The 18,526-nt window shown below is 43.8% G+C and overlaps 1 protein-coding gene across 4 annotated transcripts; it reads left to right on the forward strand.

Moving 5' to 3' along the window:
• The first annotated feature begins 3,974 nt into the window (after positions 1-3,974).
• LOC105191425 (uncharacterized) lies at positions 3,975-14,983 on the forward strand. Of its 4 annotated transcripts, none has more exons than XM_011154813.3 (6): positions 3,975-4,349; positions 8,280-8,345; positions 10,352-10,417; positions 10,490-10,652; positions 11,448-11,799; positions 12,920-14,983. In XM_011154813.3, the coding sequence occupies exons 1-6, from the start codon at positions 4,196-4,198 to the stop codon at positions 13,100-13,102; spliced, it is 984 nt and encodes a 327-aa protein (XP_011153115.1). In that variant the 5' UTR covers positions 3,975-4,195; the 3' UTR covers positions 13,103-14,983. The 4 variants fall into 4 exon arrangements, with proteins under 4 accessions (XP_011153115.1, XP_025152952.1, XP_025152953.1 ...); XM_025297167.1 differs by having other exon boundaries at positions 3,975-4,319; XM_025297168.1 differs by lacking the exon at positions 8,280-8,345 and having other exon boundaries at positions 3,976-4,319.
• Positions 14,984-18,526: the final 3,543 nt, after the last annotated feature.

Raw genomic sequence — 18,526 nt, forward strand, 5'->3', positions numbered from 1 at the left:
GAGAATGTCACATAGAAGTAAGTTTATATATATATATATATATATATCGAGACGCAAATCGCAATTTTGTCGTTGTAAGCTGCACCTAATCATTCACTCTGACTTTATATAGTGAGGAAAAGATACGAATATGCTGTAAGAGGATGTGATATATTTCCACAGAGGATAGGGCTTCTATGTAAGAAGATTTCTTGAGGTCAGGATTTTGCAACCAGCTGTTTTATCGTTAGATCGAGCTGTAAAACTTCCCATGTGCCAATAAATAAATGCGTGCCTTAAATCTCCGCCTTAATGATCCTTGCTGTACGCCCAGCGCGCTTTCGATCGCGTTTCACGTTGATTCCGAGGCTAACGAGACTCAAAGGTGAGGTGAGAAAAAAAGGAGAAAAAACAGCCCATCGGCACTTTTACAGTCGCGTACTCGTTTCTACGAGTCTCGCGAGTAGATGCTGCGGCAAATACAAAATTACGTCTCCATCTACACAGACACGTACGCGCGCGTATAGCAACGTCGAAGTAACAACTTTTAGACCGCAGTGTAATTCCTCGTTACGATGCTACGGAGACGTCTGGCTAGAAACCGAGTACCTCCCGCGGTGGCCGATCCGGCGATCACAATGCGCGTCACGTACGCGTCTCGTGCACGTAAAGTCGCGCAACAAGTAAAATACTTTTACGCCCGTGCGCTCTCTTTTTCGCGACCTCCGTGACGTCTATTGTGGCAATTTACCTCGCGATGTATTACCGGCTGTGCGCAGCCACTTCCGTGCACTTCCGCATTCGTGTGATCCTCTTGTGCAAGGCTAATCTGAGAACTCGCGCAGCCGCGAGAAGACAACTCCTACTCTAAAGAAGGCTATCCTGTTTCATCTGGCTGATCGTGAGACTTCGCGACTCTCTTCCACTTGATCTTCCGCCACGTCAAGCATAATCATGAATTAATTAGGCGCGACTGGAGGATCGCCGTGAAGAATCGCGTTTATTTAGAGAACACGGTTGCTTCACACACGGACGCTCCACGCACACTTGATCGCGCTTCTGAAGAGCCCGTGGAGTTGCCGGTCGCTCGAATTCACGGAGCAACAAATTTCAAACTCGTTACAGTTCGTTAATTCGCTTCTCCGAATACGGAAGCGGCTAACAAAAAGTCAGTCAATACTCAGCAGGAACGGGAAGGAGATAATCGCAGTCCAAACATCATCACGCTCCGCGACACGTGTGGCTTTGTGATGCTAACACTTTCACGGTCAAGCTACGACGCGCAATAACGCTGTGTTTACCGCAGAGGCGTAATATCGCGCATTTACATACATGCGGGAGAATACACGTATACGCGCGCGCGTATAATCGTATCGCGTTTGTGTTCCAGGCTCCAGATATTACTCTGCGCGCGGCTCGATCGTGATCATTCTCATGAACCGCAAGAACGTGAACACGAATGTGACAGACCTTCACTTTCGCTGGACGCGTTGCGCGTACGTTGCGAGCAGGATCGGACTGACGTGATCCTTGGGATTTGTAAGGCGTGAACAGGCTAGTGATAGACGCGATCCTTAGAAACCTGCGTGAAATAATTTCTGCCGCATGAGAACGTGTCCGCGCGCAAAATACTCCGGAGAAAAATTTACCCGAGCAGAGATCAAATACGGCAATTTTTTATGCCTGATATGGCATGACTAGGCAAGCCATAAGAAGGCATTGTGAGTGGTCCTTATCCGGTCGGGATGTGGCAATTGTCTTGCAATATTTTTGGATTATATGATATTTGGAACTATAATGATATAGTAACTAAATTATAGTCCGAAATATGATATTTATAGTAAGTATTACCATAATATCGGTTACCATAATTACGATATAGGCATAGTATAACCAACCATATAATATTTTTAAGAATTATAGTAAGTTAGACGAAAATTATTGTATGGGTACAAATATAAAATGGTAGGTAAAGTAACTCTTTCATATGGTCAATATCAGCAGAATATTTGCTAAATGATGACAGATGTAACTATATGAATATTAAATCTCACTGTATTTGTGAATGAGAAATTACCATACATGTGGTAAAAGTAACTAAACAATTATTTAAGACAATTATTGACTATATATTTGTGTTTATTCTACTATATTTTGCAGGTTCCACGAACTATAAAAATATGGTTGACGCCAAAATGAACTATAAAATATAGTGAGATTATAGTTAATTCAACTATATTTTACTATCAGTGTACCCTGACCAGCGATGACGACCAGCGATTACACAGTCTGTCCCAGATCCAATGAGACTGGTCTAAAAAAAATACAAAGCGTTTATTATTTTGATTTTTTATTCTTGTTTATTCAAAATAGTCTCCTTCTGAGTCAATACAGCGCTGGAAACGTTCAAGAAATTTTTCGAAACATTTTTTATACTCATCGGCTGGAATGGCCTTTAGTATGGCGGTCGAAGTCTTTTGGATGATCGGGATGGCATCGAAACGATTTCCTTTCATCGCCAATTTCAGTTTGGGAAATAGCCAGAAGTCGCACGGAGCCAAATCAGGTGAATACGGTGGATGATCGATAACAATGATGCCTTTTTTGGTCAAGAATTCACGTACCATGATGGCTTTGTGCGATGGTGCATTATCGTGCAACCTTCCGTTTGCCCAAATCTTCGGTCAAAATTCGATAGACTGTGTGCTTTTCGGTATCCCAGTTTCCTCTTCGATGAGTCTCGCAGACACACAGCGGTCGCTTCGAAGAATTTCTTTGACTCTCTCGATGTTTTCTTCATTGCGAGTGGTTTTTGGCGGCGGTGCTCGGTCATCGTCTGCAAGGTCCTCACGACCGTCACGGAATCGGCCGAACCAACGGAAAACCTGTGCACGGGACATGCATTCATCCCCGTACACATTTTTTAGCGTTTCGTACATTTCTGCACCACTTTTACCCAATTTAAAACATGTTCCATGTTGGTTTTTCGACCGACGTACACAAAGTGACTTTACATAAAATGTCAAACCACAGTGAAATATCGAAATATAACCGAATTCGCTCAAATTTTGAGGTTAAGTAGATGAAGGGTAGAACATTCACCTACCATCATTCACTCATAGATATCGCTGCGCTAAGAACTTTGATGGAACCAGTCTCATCGTATCTGGGACAGACTGTGTATTTGGATGCCTGATTTGGTCCTGATGGACATTTGATCAGGTTTCTCGATTTCAGGCAATCTTATCAGGACATTATGCAGCAGTGCGTTTCGCTCCTTATTACGGATCCGATAAAGTTATCCGGGCCTTATTTGAAATTTGGAAGCCGGATGGGGTTTTAATACACCGTTAATAATACCGTGAGACGATGTTCTACTCAGGTATCCGAGGATAAGCGCGCTCCGAAGCGGCGAAGTCGCAGGAAGAGCGCTTGTGCGATCCGCCGGCGATTTCACCGGAGCCGGTCACAACTTTATCAAACTCATTCTCATAATCTCTATTTTTTCTGTCCTTTTAGTTCTAGTCGCCGCGGCGAAACCGGTCGCCAATCTCACGCCTAATAACGCGCGGCGAAGATAAAAGTCGCGCCGTGTCGCTCGCGCGCACGCGAGCGCGGGGAAATCGATTCGATCACGAGTGAATCATTTTACTCTTTGTACTTGTGAATAATAAATAACGAAGCCGCGTGACGAACTGGTTAAGAGCGTAACCGCGATCACCGTGATCGTTTTTGTTGATGTCTCATCTCACTTGCAGGCATCAACTTGCGCCTCATTCCCTTGGCGATTCTTTCACGAAAATCGAGCAATTGATTGTAATTTGCGCTTTAGCGTTCTCTCCTCGATACTCGCGGCCGATTCGAGCAGCGATACCTCCGGCGCGGCGCCGTGAATGAGCTCGGTGAAGACCCCGCGCGCGACCTTACCCGAAACGATTACCTGCGCGTTCCAGCGCGACACACGCCAGGCCGAGTCGAGCCGAGCGTGTAAATACGACATGCGAGTCGCGCGAGAGCGTGCACGAGCGCTCACTTTCGCTGACGACGCGCTCGGCGTGCACGCGCGCCTTGTGCACCAGCGGCTTGTGCAGCTTGTGGTTTTTCATCTTGTCAGTTGGTCAGTCAGTCAGTCTTCCTGCTCCCACGAGAGCGGCTCGATCCCGGCCAGTTTCCCGCGTTTTCCGCGACGATTGCCTGCGACGGATTGCGGAACAAAATGTCACTGGGACCAGGAGCGACGAGACGAACTCTGGCGCTGGCGATATGCATCGTCCTCGAGGTGGTGGTAGTGCACGCATCGCCAGCCGAGCCCTTGCCCTCCACCCTGCTGAACGGCATTGGTAACGTCGCGAACAGCGCAACGAACTTCCGTGAGTCGACCCCGATATCACTCAAGTCGATGTCTCGCGTCAAGTTCGAGAGCGATGATATTAGATGATTGGTAATTGATAAATAACGAGAAGGAAAATCACGCGTTTACACTTTTACGCGCCCGCACAGTTCTACACGCGTGGCTGTGGTCTAGTGGCATGAGACTGTGTGTGTGTGTGTGTATACTTAGTGCCTCGGCAGAAATTAGGTCTTGATGTTGAAGATGTACTATATCGAACGTTCCCATCACGCTCGCGCGATCGTAATCGAATGATCGGCCGAAACTTTGAATAGCAAGCGAGTCGCGCCGGCGAAGGTGCCTGGGAGTTAAACTCCAGCCGAGAGCCGGTGACGTAACGAATTACGATGCTTGGGTAGATGAGACACAACGTGGGTATTCGATGAAAGTGAAAACACAAACGCAACGGCACAACGGTATCAGTTGTGAGGATTGGACAATGAATGGAAAGTTCAAGCGTGCTGCTGTTAGATAACAATATCGGAGATCTGAGAAGATCGTTACTCTCACGTCGAGTAATCGAAAGTATCTGACTGATCGAAGTGTGAGATGACTCGTCGACAGGTCACACTTCGCTACTCGCGATTTGTGCCACGTAACTCGCAAGGGTTCTTTGAACGCGGCGACTAACGTGGCGGTGTGATCGCGATAATTGTTAATATAAATGCGATATTTACTGTATACCGAGTGAAGTAACCCACATTTTTAATCGGATGCAAAATAGACTATACATTATTCCGCCCTGCGTGATCGACTACTTAGATAATATTTCACTGGCACGCGAAATGATGAATGTTTCCGTTTGTACCGACGCGTTTCTTCAAAATGCAAATTGCATTAACAAAACAGCCCGGGACGACAGGACGACGCGATAAGGCTATTCCCATGGCGATATAACTTTGTACATTGTTAGCGGAATGTATGGAATAATATATCGCGATATCGTACATTACTGTCGAAGTGGTCGTAGTTCAAGCGTAGATAAACTATCTCTCTCAATTATTGATCCACCTCGCAATCAATGTTTCTGTCTCGCGCTAAAAGAAAATCCCCGTTATCTTCGACACTTGAACAGTAAAGTTGTAATCTTAAGTAAGTTGAATTGAGTTTGATTAATTAATTCAAGATCGATTAGATGACTGTCAAAAATAGAAAGGAATGCTTGAAGGAATTGCCGGTTATCGTCTCGATAAATATACATGAGAATTTATGAGTTCCCTGCCTTTCGGATTAAGACTTATGGAAAAAACCGAAGGACATGTCTATATTATTAGAAAGTATATATATATATATATATTGTGCAAGGAACATCTAGCTTCGAGACAAAATGCATTTGCACGTTTATCCCCGAAAGCGAAGATTATTCAAACTACGATGCACTTCTCACTGCTGAGAACTCAGCTGCAAGAAAAATTTAAAGTATATTTAAAAATATGCTGCTGATACAATTCTTTGTAGCGAACATGTATGACGAAGGATAGTTTTTGCTTCTCACCGTTAGTCACCGTTAGACTTATCTTTGCAAACGCGACGTTACACATAATTTATAAGAAAAGAAAGATATAACACGAATCTGCGAAAGCGCGTACGTACGCAACGTAGATGGAAACATCGGTTAATTTTTCTTCATACGCGAACGTATATTATACCGAAAGAATGAGAGAGTATAGAAAAGCTGAAATGAGTGTGAACAACTCAATCTACGTATTACCGAGCGACTATTTCAGTCCGTATATCCGCGATATATATTTCGGTGGGAAATATTTCCGTTCGCTATAATTGTCCTTAATTACTTGATATATCAAACGCGATATTTTATTCATTCGGTGGATTAATTTAATTTAAATCGCCGATATGTGTACGCCCGGCAATATAAAGAGACACAAACCAGAGCGAAGCAAAATTTGTTTTGCCGCAATTTGCTTCTCGTTCAAATTGCACGACTAACTCGCTCATTGTTCGAGATCAGTTGACATTTCCGATTCAATCAGCAGCAACGGCGGTAATGTACGTCTCCCGTATGACGATAACACGGTAAAAGGTTATAATGAAAACTCGCTCTTGTGTTCACGATCTCTTATACGCTGTTATATAAACGCGTTATTACAAATGGAATCAAAGCTCGATGCGCAACATGCAGTTTTTACATCGACGCTCTCGAAGTGTGCGTGAGACCTCTCAGCGAGCCAAATATCACGGGTCGCAATTGAACGTGCGAAACTCTCGTCGCATTCCGTCCGTGCATGATTATTATTCGGTCGTTGCTCAATTAATCTCCTCTCTCACGTAATACGTTACGTCACAAGGCAGGGCAAGCACGCGCAGGCGGCCTTTTTTTTCTTTTTTTCGTCGATTAAAAAAGAAACGAGACCGTAGGTCCAGATTTGGCGAACGTCTGAACCGTGTCGGACTCGTCGGACACCCGTAACAGCCTCGCGGTCAGAAAAGCGACTCTCAGACTCGTGTCAGCCGATCCTTTTCGTCCGCAATCAGCGCGCGCCGCCGCCGGTTTAGCGGCGCACGGTTTAATTAACGCGTGCGAATAAAGGCAGCCTGACGGTCAATCGCCACGCGCAATGTGCGCGAAACTTGCGGGAACGTCCCCCGCGTTATTTGATGTTGCTAGCAAAGCGACGGCATGTGTGACGCCCAGAGTGAGCGATCTATCGTTGACGCGAAATAGAGGAAAAGCGCAATCGACGGCAACATACCACTGTGACCAAAAAATAAGATGAATTTTTCATTTAAACTTCGCGGGTACTATAAAGTCATGAGATTATTTTTTTATGGGTTGGTAGCACTGTCTTTGACATCTATGCAGAGTTTCATGTCAATATATTCAATTGCTGCAGAGTTATACGTGTTTTTGTAAACATACAAAAGTGAGTTTTTCGATTTTTACTATGTCCGATTTTGTTGAGCAAAGAATTTGCATTAAATTTTGTTTGCGGAATGAATATTCTGCCGCGGGAACGTTGAGGATGTCGCAGAAGGCCTTTGGTGATAAGGCTATGTCGCAAAAAAATGTTTACAAGTGGTACAAAGACTTCAAAGAAGAGTTCGAGAACGAGTTGAAGACGAACAGCGCCCCGGACGACCGGATCAACATCTACCGATGAAAGCCGCGTCAAGGAAATTAAACTGTTAACAAGGAATATTATTTGAGTGTTATGCGTCGTTTGCGTGAAGCTATTCGCCTCAAGAGGCCAGACAATTCTTGGTTTTTGCGCCACGATAATGCACCGTCCCACACTGCATGGATTCTTCGAGAACATTTCGTCAAAAATTCGACCCATACCGTTCCACAACCACCGTATTCGCCTGATTTAGCACCGTGCGACTTCTGGCTGTTCAACAAACTCAAAAGACCGCTCCGGGGACACCGTTTCGACTCGACTGAGGAGATAAAAGCCGAATCGAAGAAAATATTGAAGGCCATCCCGGAAAAAGACTTCTCTGACTGTTTCGAGGATCGGAAAAACCTTGGCATAAGTGCATTGTGTCGGACGGGGAGTACTTTGAAGGCGATGAAATTGATTTGGAAGAATAAATAAAGATTTTTCATTTTATAAACAAATTCACCTTATCTTTTGATCACAGTAGTATTTCGAATGTATACGCCCGTGCGCGACGTATCGGATATAATTCGGACGCCGTTCTCGCGCGCGCGCGCGCGCGTTGATCAAAGGCAACGTGGGATTGCGAAAGAAGAAACAGATCACGGCTCTCGCGCATCTTGCCGTCCCTGTTAATCTAGAAGCATTAGTTATCGCGTTAAATTCTGCTGAAGATCACCAGCTGTTACGTAGGATATCGGTGGCGATGAGTGCGCGGACTTGCGTTTCGTTTCCCGGTTTAATCTATCCCGGCTCGCAGGGGTATCTCGTTGATTTGTGCTCGTTTGTTGCAGTAACGGGAGTCGTGCGACGGCAAAAACAATTGTTGCATCGCGTTACGGACACTGCCACGAACTACAGTATGTGTTCGCCCAAATTCGCAATGATCCCTTTTCAGGGAGGCTTGAGTTAACACACACTTTTCGCTTACGGCGCAGCTTTCATGACCCACCGAATCCACCGATGAAAAGATAGAAATAGAAGTAATAGCTTGTCGGACATTGCAAATGCTTCTGCGTATAGCTGCTGATAAGGAACAGAGCCGAGTCAGCATCTCTTTGGAAAATGACCGGATAATACTCGCGAAACCGGAAATTCATTATCATCGCATTAACTCAATCTGCAGAGAGTGCGGGATTGATCGAACCCTGAGAATTTAATCGCGATTTTCCGAACTTCATTCCTCGTCGAACCCGAGACGCGACGGTCGGTCTCTGTCGTTTGCGGATCTTGTCGCGTCATCGCAGCCAAATTGCCCATTATTAAACTCGTTAGATAATAGACTATTATTAGTCGAGTCATTGTCTATTTTTGTTAAAACACACACAGGCTCGTGGCGAGTACTGTTTGTATCCGCTGCGTGCGTCAACTTTTAATCGCAATGTGAACGAGCGCACGTGTATACACGTCGACAAGTTAGCTCCTACCTCCGCAGGAGCCATTGGAGAGCGAATAATTCGCGCGAATGTAAACCCCGACACGCGTGGAGTCGACAAACTAATGGAACTCGGAGACGCGAATGTACAGACGTGCGTGGCATCGCGTAATAACGCGGTAAACGCTGCGACAACGTTCCGCTGCAATAACGCGATGGCGCGGTGCATTTGATCGAGAAGAGATTACATTCCCCCCTTCCTCTTCACTCACTCTTCAATCACGGAACGATACTTCCGTAATTACATTTCGAAAACTCGCGAACCGGGCGAACCTTTTTCATCCTGTTTTAAGTAAGCGCCATTGGACCTCTCCGCGCTTACATCGTCCCTCAAATAACGTCGCAATCGGATTAAACGCTACATATAGCTGCCGATATCGTGTTGTTCCGCTCCCGAGGGGAACTCCGACAATGGGAATCGCTAACGAAGTCTCTCGCTGAGGTGAACGTAAGATAAACTAACGCGGACGGCTTAAATGGCTTAAATGGCGAACGCCTTGGCGCACCCGCATAATTACAATTTACATTTATCCGAGCGTTTCACACATTACTACATTTACGAGTTTCCGCGGAATTGTACGCACGAGCACGCGACGAGCGGGCACGTTCCGCACGCGAGACGAGCGCAACGAATGTTTCCCTCTGTCTCTCTCTCTTTCTCCTGCGTAAAAACCACAACACAATGCCGTGCTAATATGCGTTATTAACGGGGGGGGGGGGGGGAGGGCGGGCCATTAATGATTACGAGTGAAAACACAGTTCTCAGTTCTTCCCGGTAACGTTCCCGGTACGGTCGAAAATAGAGCGAAATGTAGAGTACACCACGCACCACGAAGAATAGCCGGATAAACATTGCAAGCAACTCGCGCGGAATAAATTAGAAATCACCCGTCGTAGCCTCCCTCCCGCGCGACATTACATTTGTATGCAAATGACAGATGTCAAAGGCCGACTGCGAGACGCACGCAACGGATCACCGCGGTGCTGATTAATTAATGACCCCGCTATGTTATGCATGCGATTACTTTCGCGCGCTTCTACTATTTCAACTCTTTCGGTACGTTGCCGCCTCGTTGTATTCGCTCTCTGTTGTGCTGCTTGCGGAATTTGATGAATTTCTCTCTCTCTCTCTCTCTCTCTCTCTCTCTCTCTCTCTCTCTCTCTCTCTCTCAACATGCAATTCTGATTGCGCTTACGTACAATAAACAATAAAAGCGCAGGGAGGAATCGGGAGGTGACGCAACAATGCGCAACGCGGTAACTCGATTGTCGCGGCGAAGCCGAAAGAGTTAATGCCTGACCTGCGCAGCGCGGCAATAACAAGCGGGCGCAATAAGATAAACGAGATAAACGAGAATGCAAATAAAGAGAGACTCTCTCTCTCTCTCTCTCTCTCTCTCTCTCTCTTCCTGTCTCGTCTTCTGATTGTAGTAACCAGCGCGGTGGAGAGGCCGAGAAATTTATTGATCAACGCCACCAGGGTGACGACCGGATACAGTGAGTATCGCGAGTATACGCGGTGTGACACGTTACGCGTCGCATTTATGCTAATCGTCGAGAGGGTGGTAGTTGACAGCGCAGCGTCGAAGGGTCTCGAGTTTAAGCTGAGAAGATTCCTGGAGAAATTCCGCGCCCGAATGCGCAACGGCATCCCGGAGTTGGGCATACCTCCCTTGGAGCCGTTCACGCTCGACGAGATCGACATCGACACGGACAATCCGGAAATAGGAAAGTAAGCCGGTGAAACGTTGCGCGATATCGTGCACGTCGCGTGCCAGAGATTACGAGCATTTCGCTGAGCAAGTGGAGGCACAGCCCCGTCTTGCGTTTCCGGGATAATACGTCGCTAATATACCGCCGCTGGCGCATTATGTTGCCGATGTATACCACCTCGGCACTTTGTTCAGAACTTGGATTCGCGGTTCTGAGGTGAATTGCAGAGCCAATCTTTCGTCTCGAGGAAATGTAATTAATAAATGAGTACTGCGCATGTTGAGCTAAGTAGACACGAAATTGATCTTGCCCGGGAGGAAGCTTGAACATTTGAAGTTTTAATTGTGTTATATACTTTCCTACTTTTCCTATGGAAAAAATTTGTATTTATTTTCTCAGAAATGACCAAAGTGACCATTTAGCGATGTGACAATTCAATTTTGCAAAAGTTAACGAACAACCGTGAAGATCTAACATCTGATTTTAATTATCAGCTTTCAAGATGTCGGCGATGTTGTCTGAACTCGTCGTCGTGTCAGCAGTGTGTTTGTAATTATGACGCTCCAGCATTTGCTAGAGCTCTCGAGTTTACTCGAAAGTTGCCCTCGATAATAGATAAGATTTAGAGTATCGATCGTTAGGACCGATGTTGGCTGATTTGTTGTTTGAGGAAAAATGCTCTGGGTGGTGTCTCGCGTTTGAAACGCATCGGATTCATTTGCCGGGCCACGCGCGAAAGAATCGATTATATCGCGGCCGCGACGTGCGATTAATACCGCGCCGCGCCAAACTTCATCGTAAATCTGCTGTGTAGAGTGCATCTGGTGATCGAGGACTTAGAGCTGAGGAAGTTGTCGACTTTCCTGATCGATCGCGCTAAGCTGTCGCTGATCGGCCCTACCATCGCAATCAACATTTCCATTCCCGAGATTTACGCGTCGGGCCTTTACAACATATCCGGTGTGCTAGGCGACACATATCAGCTACGCGGCGAGGGTCCTTTCCAGGCGACCATACGCGACTTCCGCGCTTACGTGAATACCATGCTCGGCTACAGCAGAGGAATGTACATGAAGAGCTTCGTCCTGGATTTTTCTCTCCGCGCGATCAAGATTCACCTGGAGAACTTTATGGGCGGCCTGGATGTCGGCAAAATTATGAGCAAGGTGAGAGACTCTTGATCAAATCTGTTTCTCGATCTATAAATTGTTGTCAAGTCATTTGCATGTGTATGTATGTGTGCATATGTGAAAACTAGTCCCTGTGGGGACATCCCTGTGGCGTCATCCAACAAGATCCTTCCAACGTCGCGGAATCCAACATCGCGACAGAAGTTGCGATATTCACGTGAACTTTCATAAAATCGAAACGTGCGGTATCGCTTCTTGTAAATAGAAGGAAGGGATAAAATTTCATTTTACGATTCCTCGTAAACGTTACCGTCGTAAAAATTCCATCGTGCGCAATCTCCAGTCCAGTAAAAATTTACATTGACTCGTAGTATTTTTCTGCAAGCCGCTGCTCGAGCGAAATGGAATTCGTTTTACGACTGGCCTATCTTTTGCGGACAATATTTATAGTAATAATAGTATAATAGTATAATAGTATATAATAGTATAATTTACAGTAAATGGTCTTTAAGGCTAATTCGGTGTCCATCGCGATTATTCGCGATGCAGCGAGCATCAGTAGAGCGAGGTCGCACTTACCCGGCCAATGAAACCAAAATTCCGCGTCGTCTGCCGAATATTAATTGCATGCTCGAGTCGTCCGAGTCCCGCTTAGTGACGCGCGGTCTCAACTGCGCAAATGTCGATTTCACCGCATATAGCCAATTGATTATTTCCATGCTAATGATTAAAGTAAATTTCAGACATTGCTCGGAGACGGCTGATAATCAATATTCAGTCGTTTGCAATGAGAAAAGTCACAACCGTGTGTCATTTCCATATCTTAGAAAGAAAGCGACTAATTCAGAGTCTTTCTCCGTTCCAGATAATTAGAAAATTTTTATAAGTGCTGTTATATTGTATGAGTAAATATTATTAGATATATCTGAGTATCAAGGAAATCGCGCCTTTTTTACCAAGATACAAATTTCACACATCGCGATTTCATACATCTGATTCGCCACCTTCTACTTGAGCTTCACGCTGTATGAATCAAGTTCAATGTCCGAGAGCAAAGTTCAAATAGGACTAGATTCCCGCGGAATGAATTACATCCCCACAGTATATCATCGCATGAGCCGTGTGCGTATCTATAAATCGGTCTGCCGGTTTGCAGGTCTTCGAGGAATTGACACCGGAGGCATTAGACATCATTAAACCAGACATATTGCCGATAATACAGAATTACGTGTCTAGCCACGTGAACGAGACGATTCATCATCTGACTATGAGGGATCTTTTTCACATTCTTCTGGGCGAGTACGAGTTTGGCGATATCATGCATCTACTGATACCTTGAAGAGAACGTGATCGAACGGCCAAGTCGCATCGGACCGCGCAATTATAAACGGAATAACGAGTTTAGCGTGACAGTGTCCGAAGAATGGCGCCGATAAAAATGCGACGAAGTGCAGATAATTGAGGCCAAAGTGCACAACCTACTGTGTTACAATCGAATGGACCATAATCACGATACGCGACCGAGTCGAGTTGACTTCGAAGTAAGCTTCGTATTTCGTAATCGAGCGATAATAATTCGAAGATACTTTAAGTACTTTGCTCGATGCTCGCTTTTGACGACCCATTGTCTTGCCGAGAAGCGATGGTTAGGTATAAATTGTCGACTTGTTTGTTCTCCTAAGAGACATGCGACGTTTATACATTCATCATCAATTATCCTCGAAACCGCGATTTATATTGAATAGTGTTCAAAACGGAATTTCAAAATTCCAGACAACTTTTTACATATGTACAAGTACATAATTTTATTAAATATATATATACTATGTTGTATGCGCACTAAAGTATGAGTAGACGACAACTCTCTCTCTCTCTCTCTCTCTCTCTTTCTCTCTCTCTCTCTCTCTTTCGCGGTATTAATATACCGCAAAATTATTTGTACACATGTCACACCTTCGGCGTTTCTGAGATAATTCATTCACTGGTGTCGTGAGTATATTCATAAAAAATTATTCACTCTGTGTGTACGCGATTCAAGAGGTTCGCTTGTAGGCGATACATTCATCTCGTTAACATACGCGACTGCGAAACCCAGTGTGATTTAATACGGAGGCACCATGTGGTTCCTCATCGCCTACCGAGGATGCATCAATGCAAGAAAGACAGAGAGAGACAGAGAGAGAGAGAGAGAGAGAGAGGCACCATGTTTAATTCATCGAATCGTGCGCTGGATGAATATTGGCGCACTTCTAATCCGCTGATAAAGGCGAGCGAAAGTATTATGACCTCGACGCGATGGCGTCGAATCTCGGCGTTGCGAAAATTAACGTTGGCTATTCATCGCTGATTGGCCATACTGACGTTGGGATCGGTGACGAACGAGGTGATGTTGCTGAAATGACTTGTTACTTTTATCTTTTTTTTTTCGAGAGTGTTATACAGGGTACAGCACTTAACCATGTTGGCACGTGTGCCATAGGTCGCGTATTAATTCTCGCTGGTTGCCATATGTTGCAAAGTGAGTCCCGTAAATATTCCGGAAATCAGATAAATCAAAATCCTGACGGAGATTCGTTAGAATTTATTTACGTCTGGCACTTGGGAAGATTAATCGAGATCATTGCGTCTCTTTTCCGTCTAACACAGACTAATAGCACGGTATATAATAGTACAATTTATTTACCATAAGTGTAATTTACTGATTTAATATCCGTTTCCCAGTTACCCGACTGGTTATTTTGCGTATCAGAAACATTCATTATTCGCAATGATCAAGGCATGCGAGCCATTTCCATTTTCGTTTTCCGATTTCGTCTGTACAATATAGCGATACGATGTACAAAATAGAATTTGGCGTATGAGGAGTTCGTAATATCGGAATATTGTGTGTTAGAAGTTAATTGTTATACTCTATGTAGTTATGCTACACGCAATATGCTCTGTGAAACGTTGTTAACGATTATAATTAATTGAAACCCATCGCTTGTGACAGCAGAATCAATGTTAACGCATTGTTAATCATTATGAGATAGTTTAGCGACAATACGAGTGTTATAAAAGTTGCATCGTACTTACGCACAATCTTACTAATTATCGACTTGGTAATAATTTGCCTGGTATTAAATTTCCTCAGAGAAAACCGGAGAAAGAATAGTTGATTTCCTTGGGAATAATTTAATTTTTTCTCTAACTCTTAATATACTGTGAATTATGAAGTTCATCGAAAGAAGAATCTTAAATTTCTCTTTACTTCTGTTCCCCTTTATTGCACGAGCGGTTTCGTTTTATCGCTCCTAGCATTTTAAGTGCACATCGAATGAAAAATGAAAGAAAAAGGAAAAAATAGAAATGCGTTCCGACTTAATTCCCTCAATTGTGAGTTACGTCCTTTTTTCATCATTAATTATTCAGCTTGTCACAGTTTCACAACTACGCAGTTAGGTATACGCTATATTAAGTAACGTACTACGTGTATGCGTGATCATCAGTGCGGATAAGGACTCACCCCTAAGTCACTCGTTATCAATAGCACTTTATCTGCCGATTACGGTTTGCCTAGCCAATGCGTGAGAATAAACAGGCGTCTGTAAACACGCGTGATTCAGCGACTTTGCGGAACATCTAAATCTCATACAGTACCGAGTTTGTAAAATTATCACTCGATATGTGGTCTTCAAATTCTTTTTCAGTCTCAGAATACACGCATATACGTGAAACTTAACGAAACCTCCTCGGTTATTTCAACCACTGTTCGAATAATACATTCGCGATAACCCGCCCTGCATTCACGGAAATGCACCGCAATTGTGCGTTCTGACTGTTCAATGTAATCAGATTAATTATCCCGGGTTAATTAATTAAAATAATTGTCATCATTACATCAACGTAATAACTTACGAGCGACAGGTCGGCTTACAACGACTATACAATCTTGATTTGCCCGAAGCTGCTGTGTAATAACCATTAATAAATCGGTATCGCCCTAGATTAAATCAGCGCGTTATCGTTATCGCTGATATCGCGCTTCTTTATTCGCACAAAGTTATCAATTATCAGTCGTCGTCGGCAGATCAGCGAATACGCGTGGGCTCTTTTCAATCACACAAAGTGCCTATCCTGAGAGGAATATATCTCCAATTGATTCTTTTCGTTCAATGTCGAAGAGCGAAACGGTGACTGACGCTTTCCATTTCCGTAGCTAATTGAATTCCGCTTGTTATTTATGAGTACTAAAGGAAGTCATTTGGTCTCTCTTAATACAACCGAAAATATCTTTAGAACAAATTGTATCGCGTTAAGATTCTTCCAGATTAGAAGTCCATTATTGTACATTCCTATCACAATCTAGAATCCATCGCATATTAGCACCTGATAGTGTGACATTATTGAATATTGGTTTCAGAAGGAAGCATTTCTTCACAACGACTCGTTAAGCGTTTGCCTTACACACCGATGTGAAACATCGGCAAACAACTTAATTAGAAAAAAAATTCTCAATACGATTCGATTGTAAAGGGTGTCCCAAAATTCACGCAAGAAGTAATTTTGATAGAAAACACAGGTTTATAATTGTAAACTGTAAATTTTTCATTGATTCATAAAGTATACAGTATAGAGTTATGTATGGAATAGCATATCGGGTAAATGGCTTCCACGGCTTTGCTGGCACATATGCACTCTTTTGTTGAAATTTTCCATGACCGTTTTGCATAAATTTCTGCTGAATTTCGTTGATACAACGCTCAATTTCCTCCTTCAAGGCGTGGGTGGTCGTGGGCTTGTTGGCATAAACCTTAGATTTCAAAAAACCCCAAAGAAAAAAGTCCAATGGCGTTAAATCGCATGATCTGATCACCAAAACGGGAAATTACACGACCAGGAAATGACTCATGCAGTAATTGAATTGTTTCTCGGGCTGTATGGCATGTGGCACCGTCTTGTTGAAACCACATGTCGTCCACATCCATATCTTGCAATTTAGGCACAAGAAACTGGATTATCATGTCGCGATAGCGAGCACCATTAACTGTTATTGCCTGACCAGCCGCATTTTCGAAGAAGAATGGTCCGATGATGCCTCCAGTCCAAAATCCGCACCAAACAGTGACACGTTGTGGACGCATTTGTTTCTCAACAATCACTCGTGGATCATCTGAACCCCAAATGCGACAATTTTGTCGATTAACCAAGCCATCAAGATGAAAATGAGCCTCATCGCTGAAGATGATTTTGTTCGAAAAATCAGCATCCACTCGTTGTTGTTCCATAATCCATTCAACGAACTCTCTTCGCTGTGGCCGTTTACCCGATATGCTATTCCATACATAATCCTATACTGTATACTTTATGAACCAATAAAAAATTTACAATTTTTAATTATAAACCTGTGTTTTCTATCAAAATTACTTCTTGCGTGAATTTTGGGACACCCTTTACTTCGTTTGTATCTGTTTGTACCACTTTTTGTTTTGTTTGTACCTCAAAGAATAAAATGATAGGGAGAGGGGGAAAAATAGCTAGCAAGCAAGTATAAGATATCTGAAAACGGTCAACGCTATCCGAAAGAGAATCGTTTGCACCTCAAAGGGACCGGCACGAAAATAACCTTCCGACATATTTTGAAGATCCTGTACTTCCAGTTCCTCTGAGGTACAAACGATTTGAAGAGAGGTGCAAACAGGTACAAACGATTCTCTCTCGAATCTGGCGTCGGCCGTTTTGTGATATCTTATACTTGCTTGTTGGCTATTTTTCCCCCTCTCCTTATCTTTTTATCTTTCGAGGTACAAACGAAATAAAAAGTGGTACAAACAGGTACAAACGAAATACAGTTGAACCGTATTGCGAATTTTTTTTTGGTCAAGTTGCTTGCCAGGTTCACATCGGTCCTTATAATTCACTCACGCGCGATGATATCCGCTTCGGCTATTTAATTTTGACGTAACAAGAAATATATAAATACACTTTAACACAAGGCATGAAAATATTTAAGTAACTCAACTACGACTCTTTTGCCAAAGTCTGATTTGGCGGAGAGAACCAAAGCGGACGAGACTGTTGAGCGTTTATTAAACATTTATTTGACCAGAGCACGATAAAATCCGACAATCTCGGCGGATTTCGATATCGCAATTTGATTAGGCGCGAGGAGTCTGTTTGTATAAGGCTCACGAAGCTGTCGGATGTTTGTGAATCAATCTCGGTCAAACGGGTCTGGCTGAATCATGAGTAGACAAATGAGCAAAATTGACCTGAAACCGTGGGAAATGTAGAGATAATGAATTTCGACGATAACGCGAGCAAGATCTTGCTCTGGTCCGTGCTTGATGATCAAAGTTTCGACGGTATATCACATGCCGTGCGTATTTGCGAGAATTACAGCTCAAACTAGGAATTTGATCACCGCTCGCTGCGGTAACGTAGCACATAAGCTCCTTAACTATTTCTGATTATAAAGCTGATCGTTTAACGAAAGTGCCGAGCCGTTGTTAACTTTCTCTCTCTCTCTCCCTCTCTCTCTCTAACGATCTATCGTTTTCCTCACGTTCGTTCTCCTCTCGCCGTAGAATATGTATACAACCAGAGTATATGGCGGATATATTTTCCTTTGTGCATCTTAAACGAGGTAAACGTTATTTATGAACATCGTAATATGACGGAGTTATCGCTTCATCGATAATTAATTTTTACGACGCTGGCTTACTTGGCTTACATGTTAAATAGTTTCGATCAATCGTCTTGGTTTCGCAATTTCGGTGGCGGA

Source organism: Harpegnathos saltator, unplaced genomic scaffold (genome assembly GCF_003227715.2).
Source record: "Harpegnathos saltator strain DR-91 unplaced genomic scaffold, Hsal_v8.6 scaffold171, whole genome shotgun sequence".
Taxonomy (NCBI): domain Eukaryota; kingdom Metazoa; phylum Arthropoda; class Insecta; order Hymenoptera; family Formicidae; genus Harpegnathos; species Harpegnathos saltator.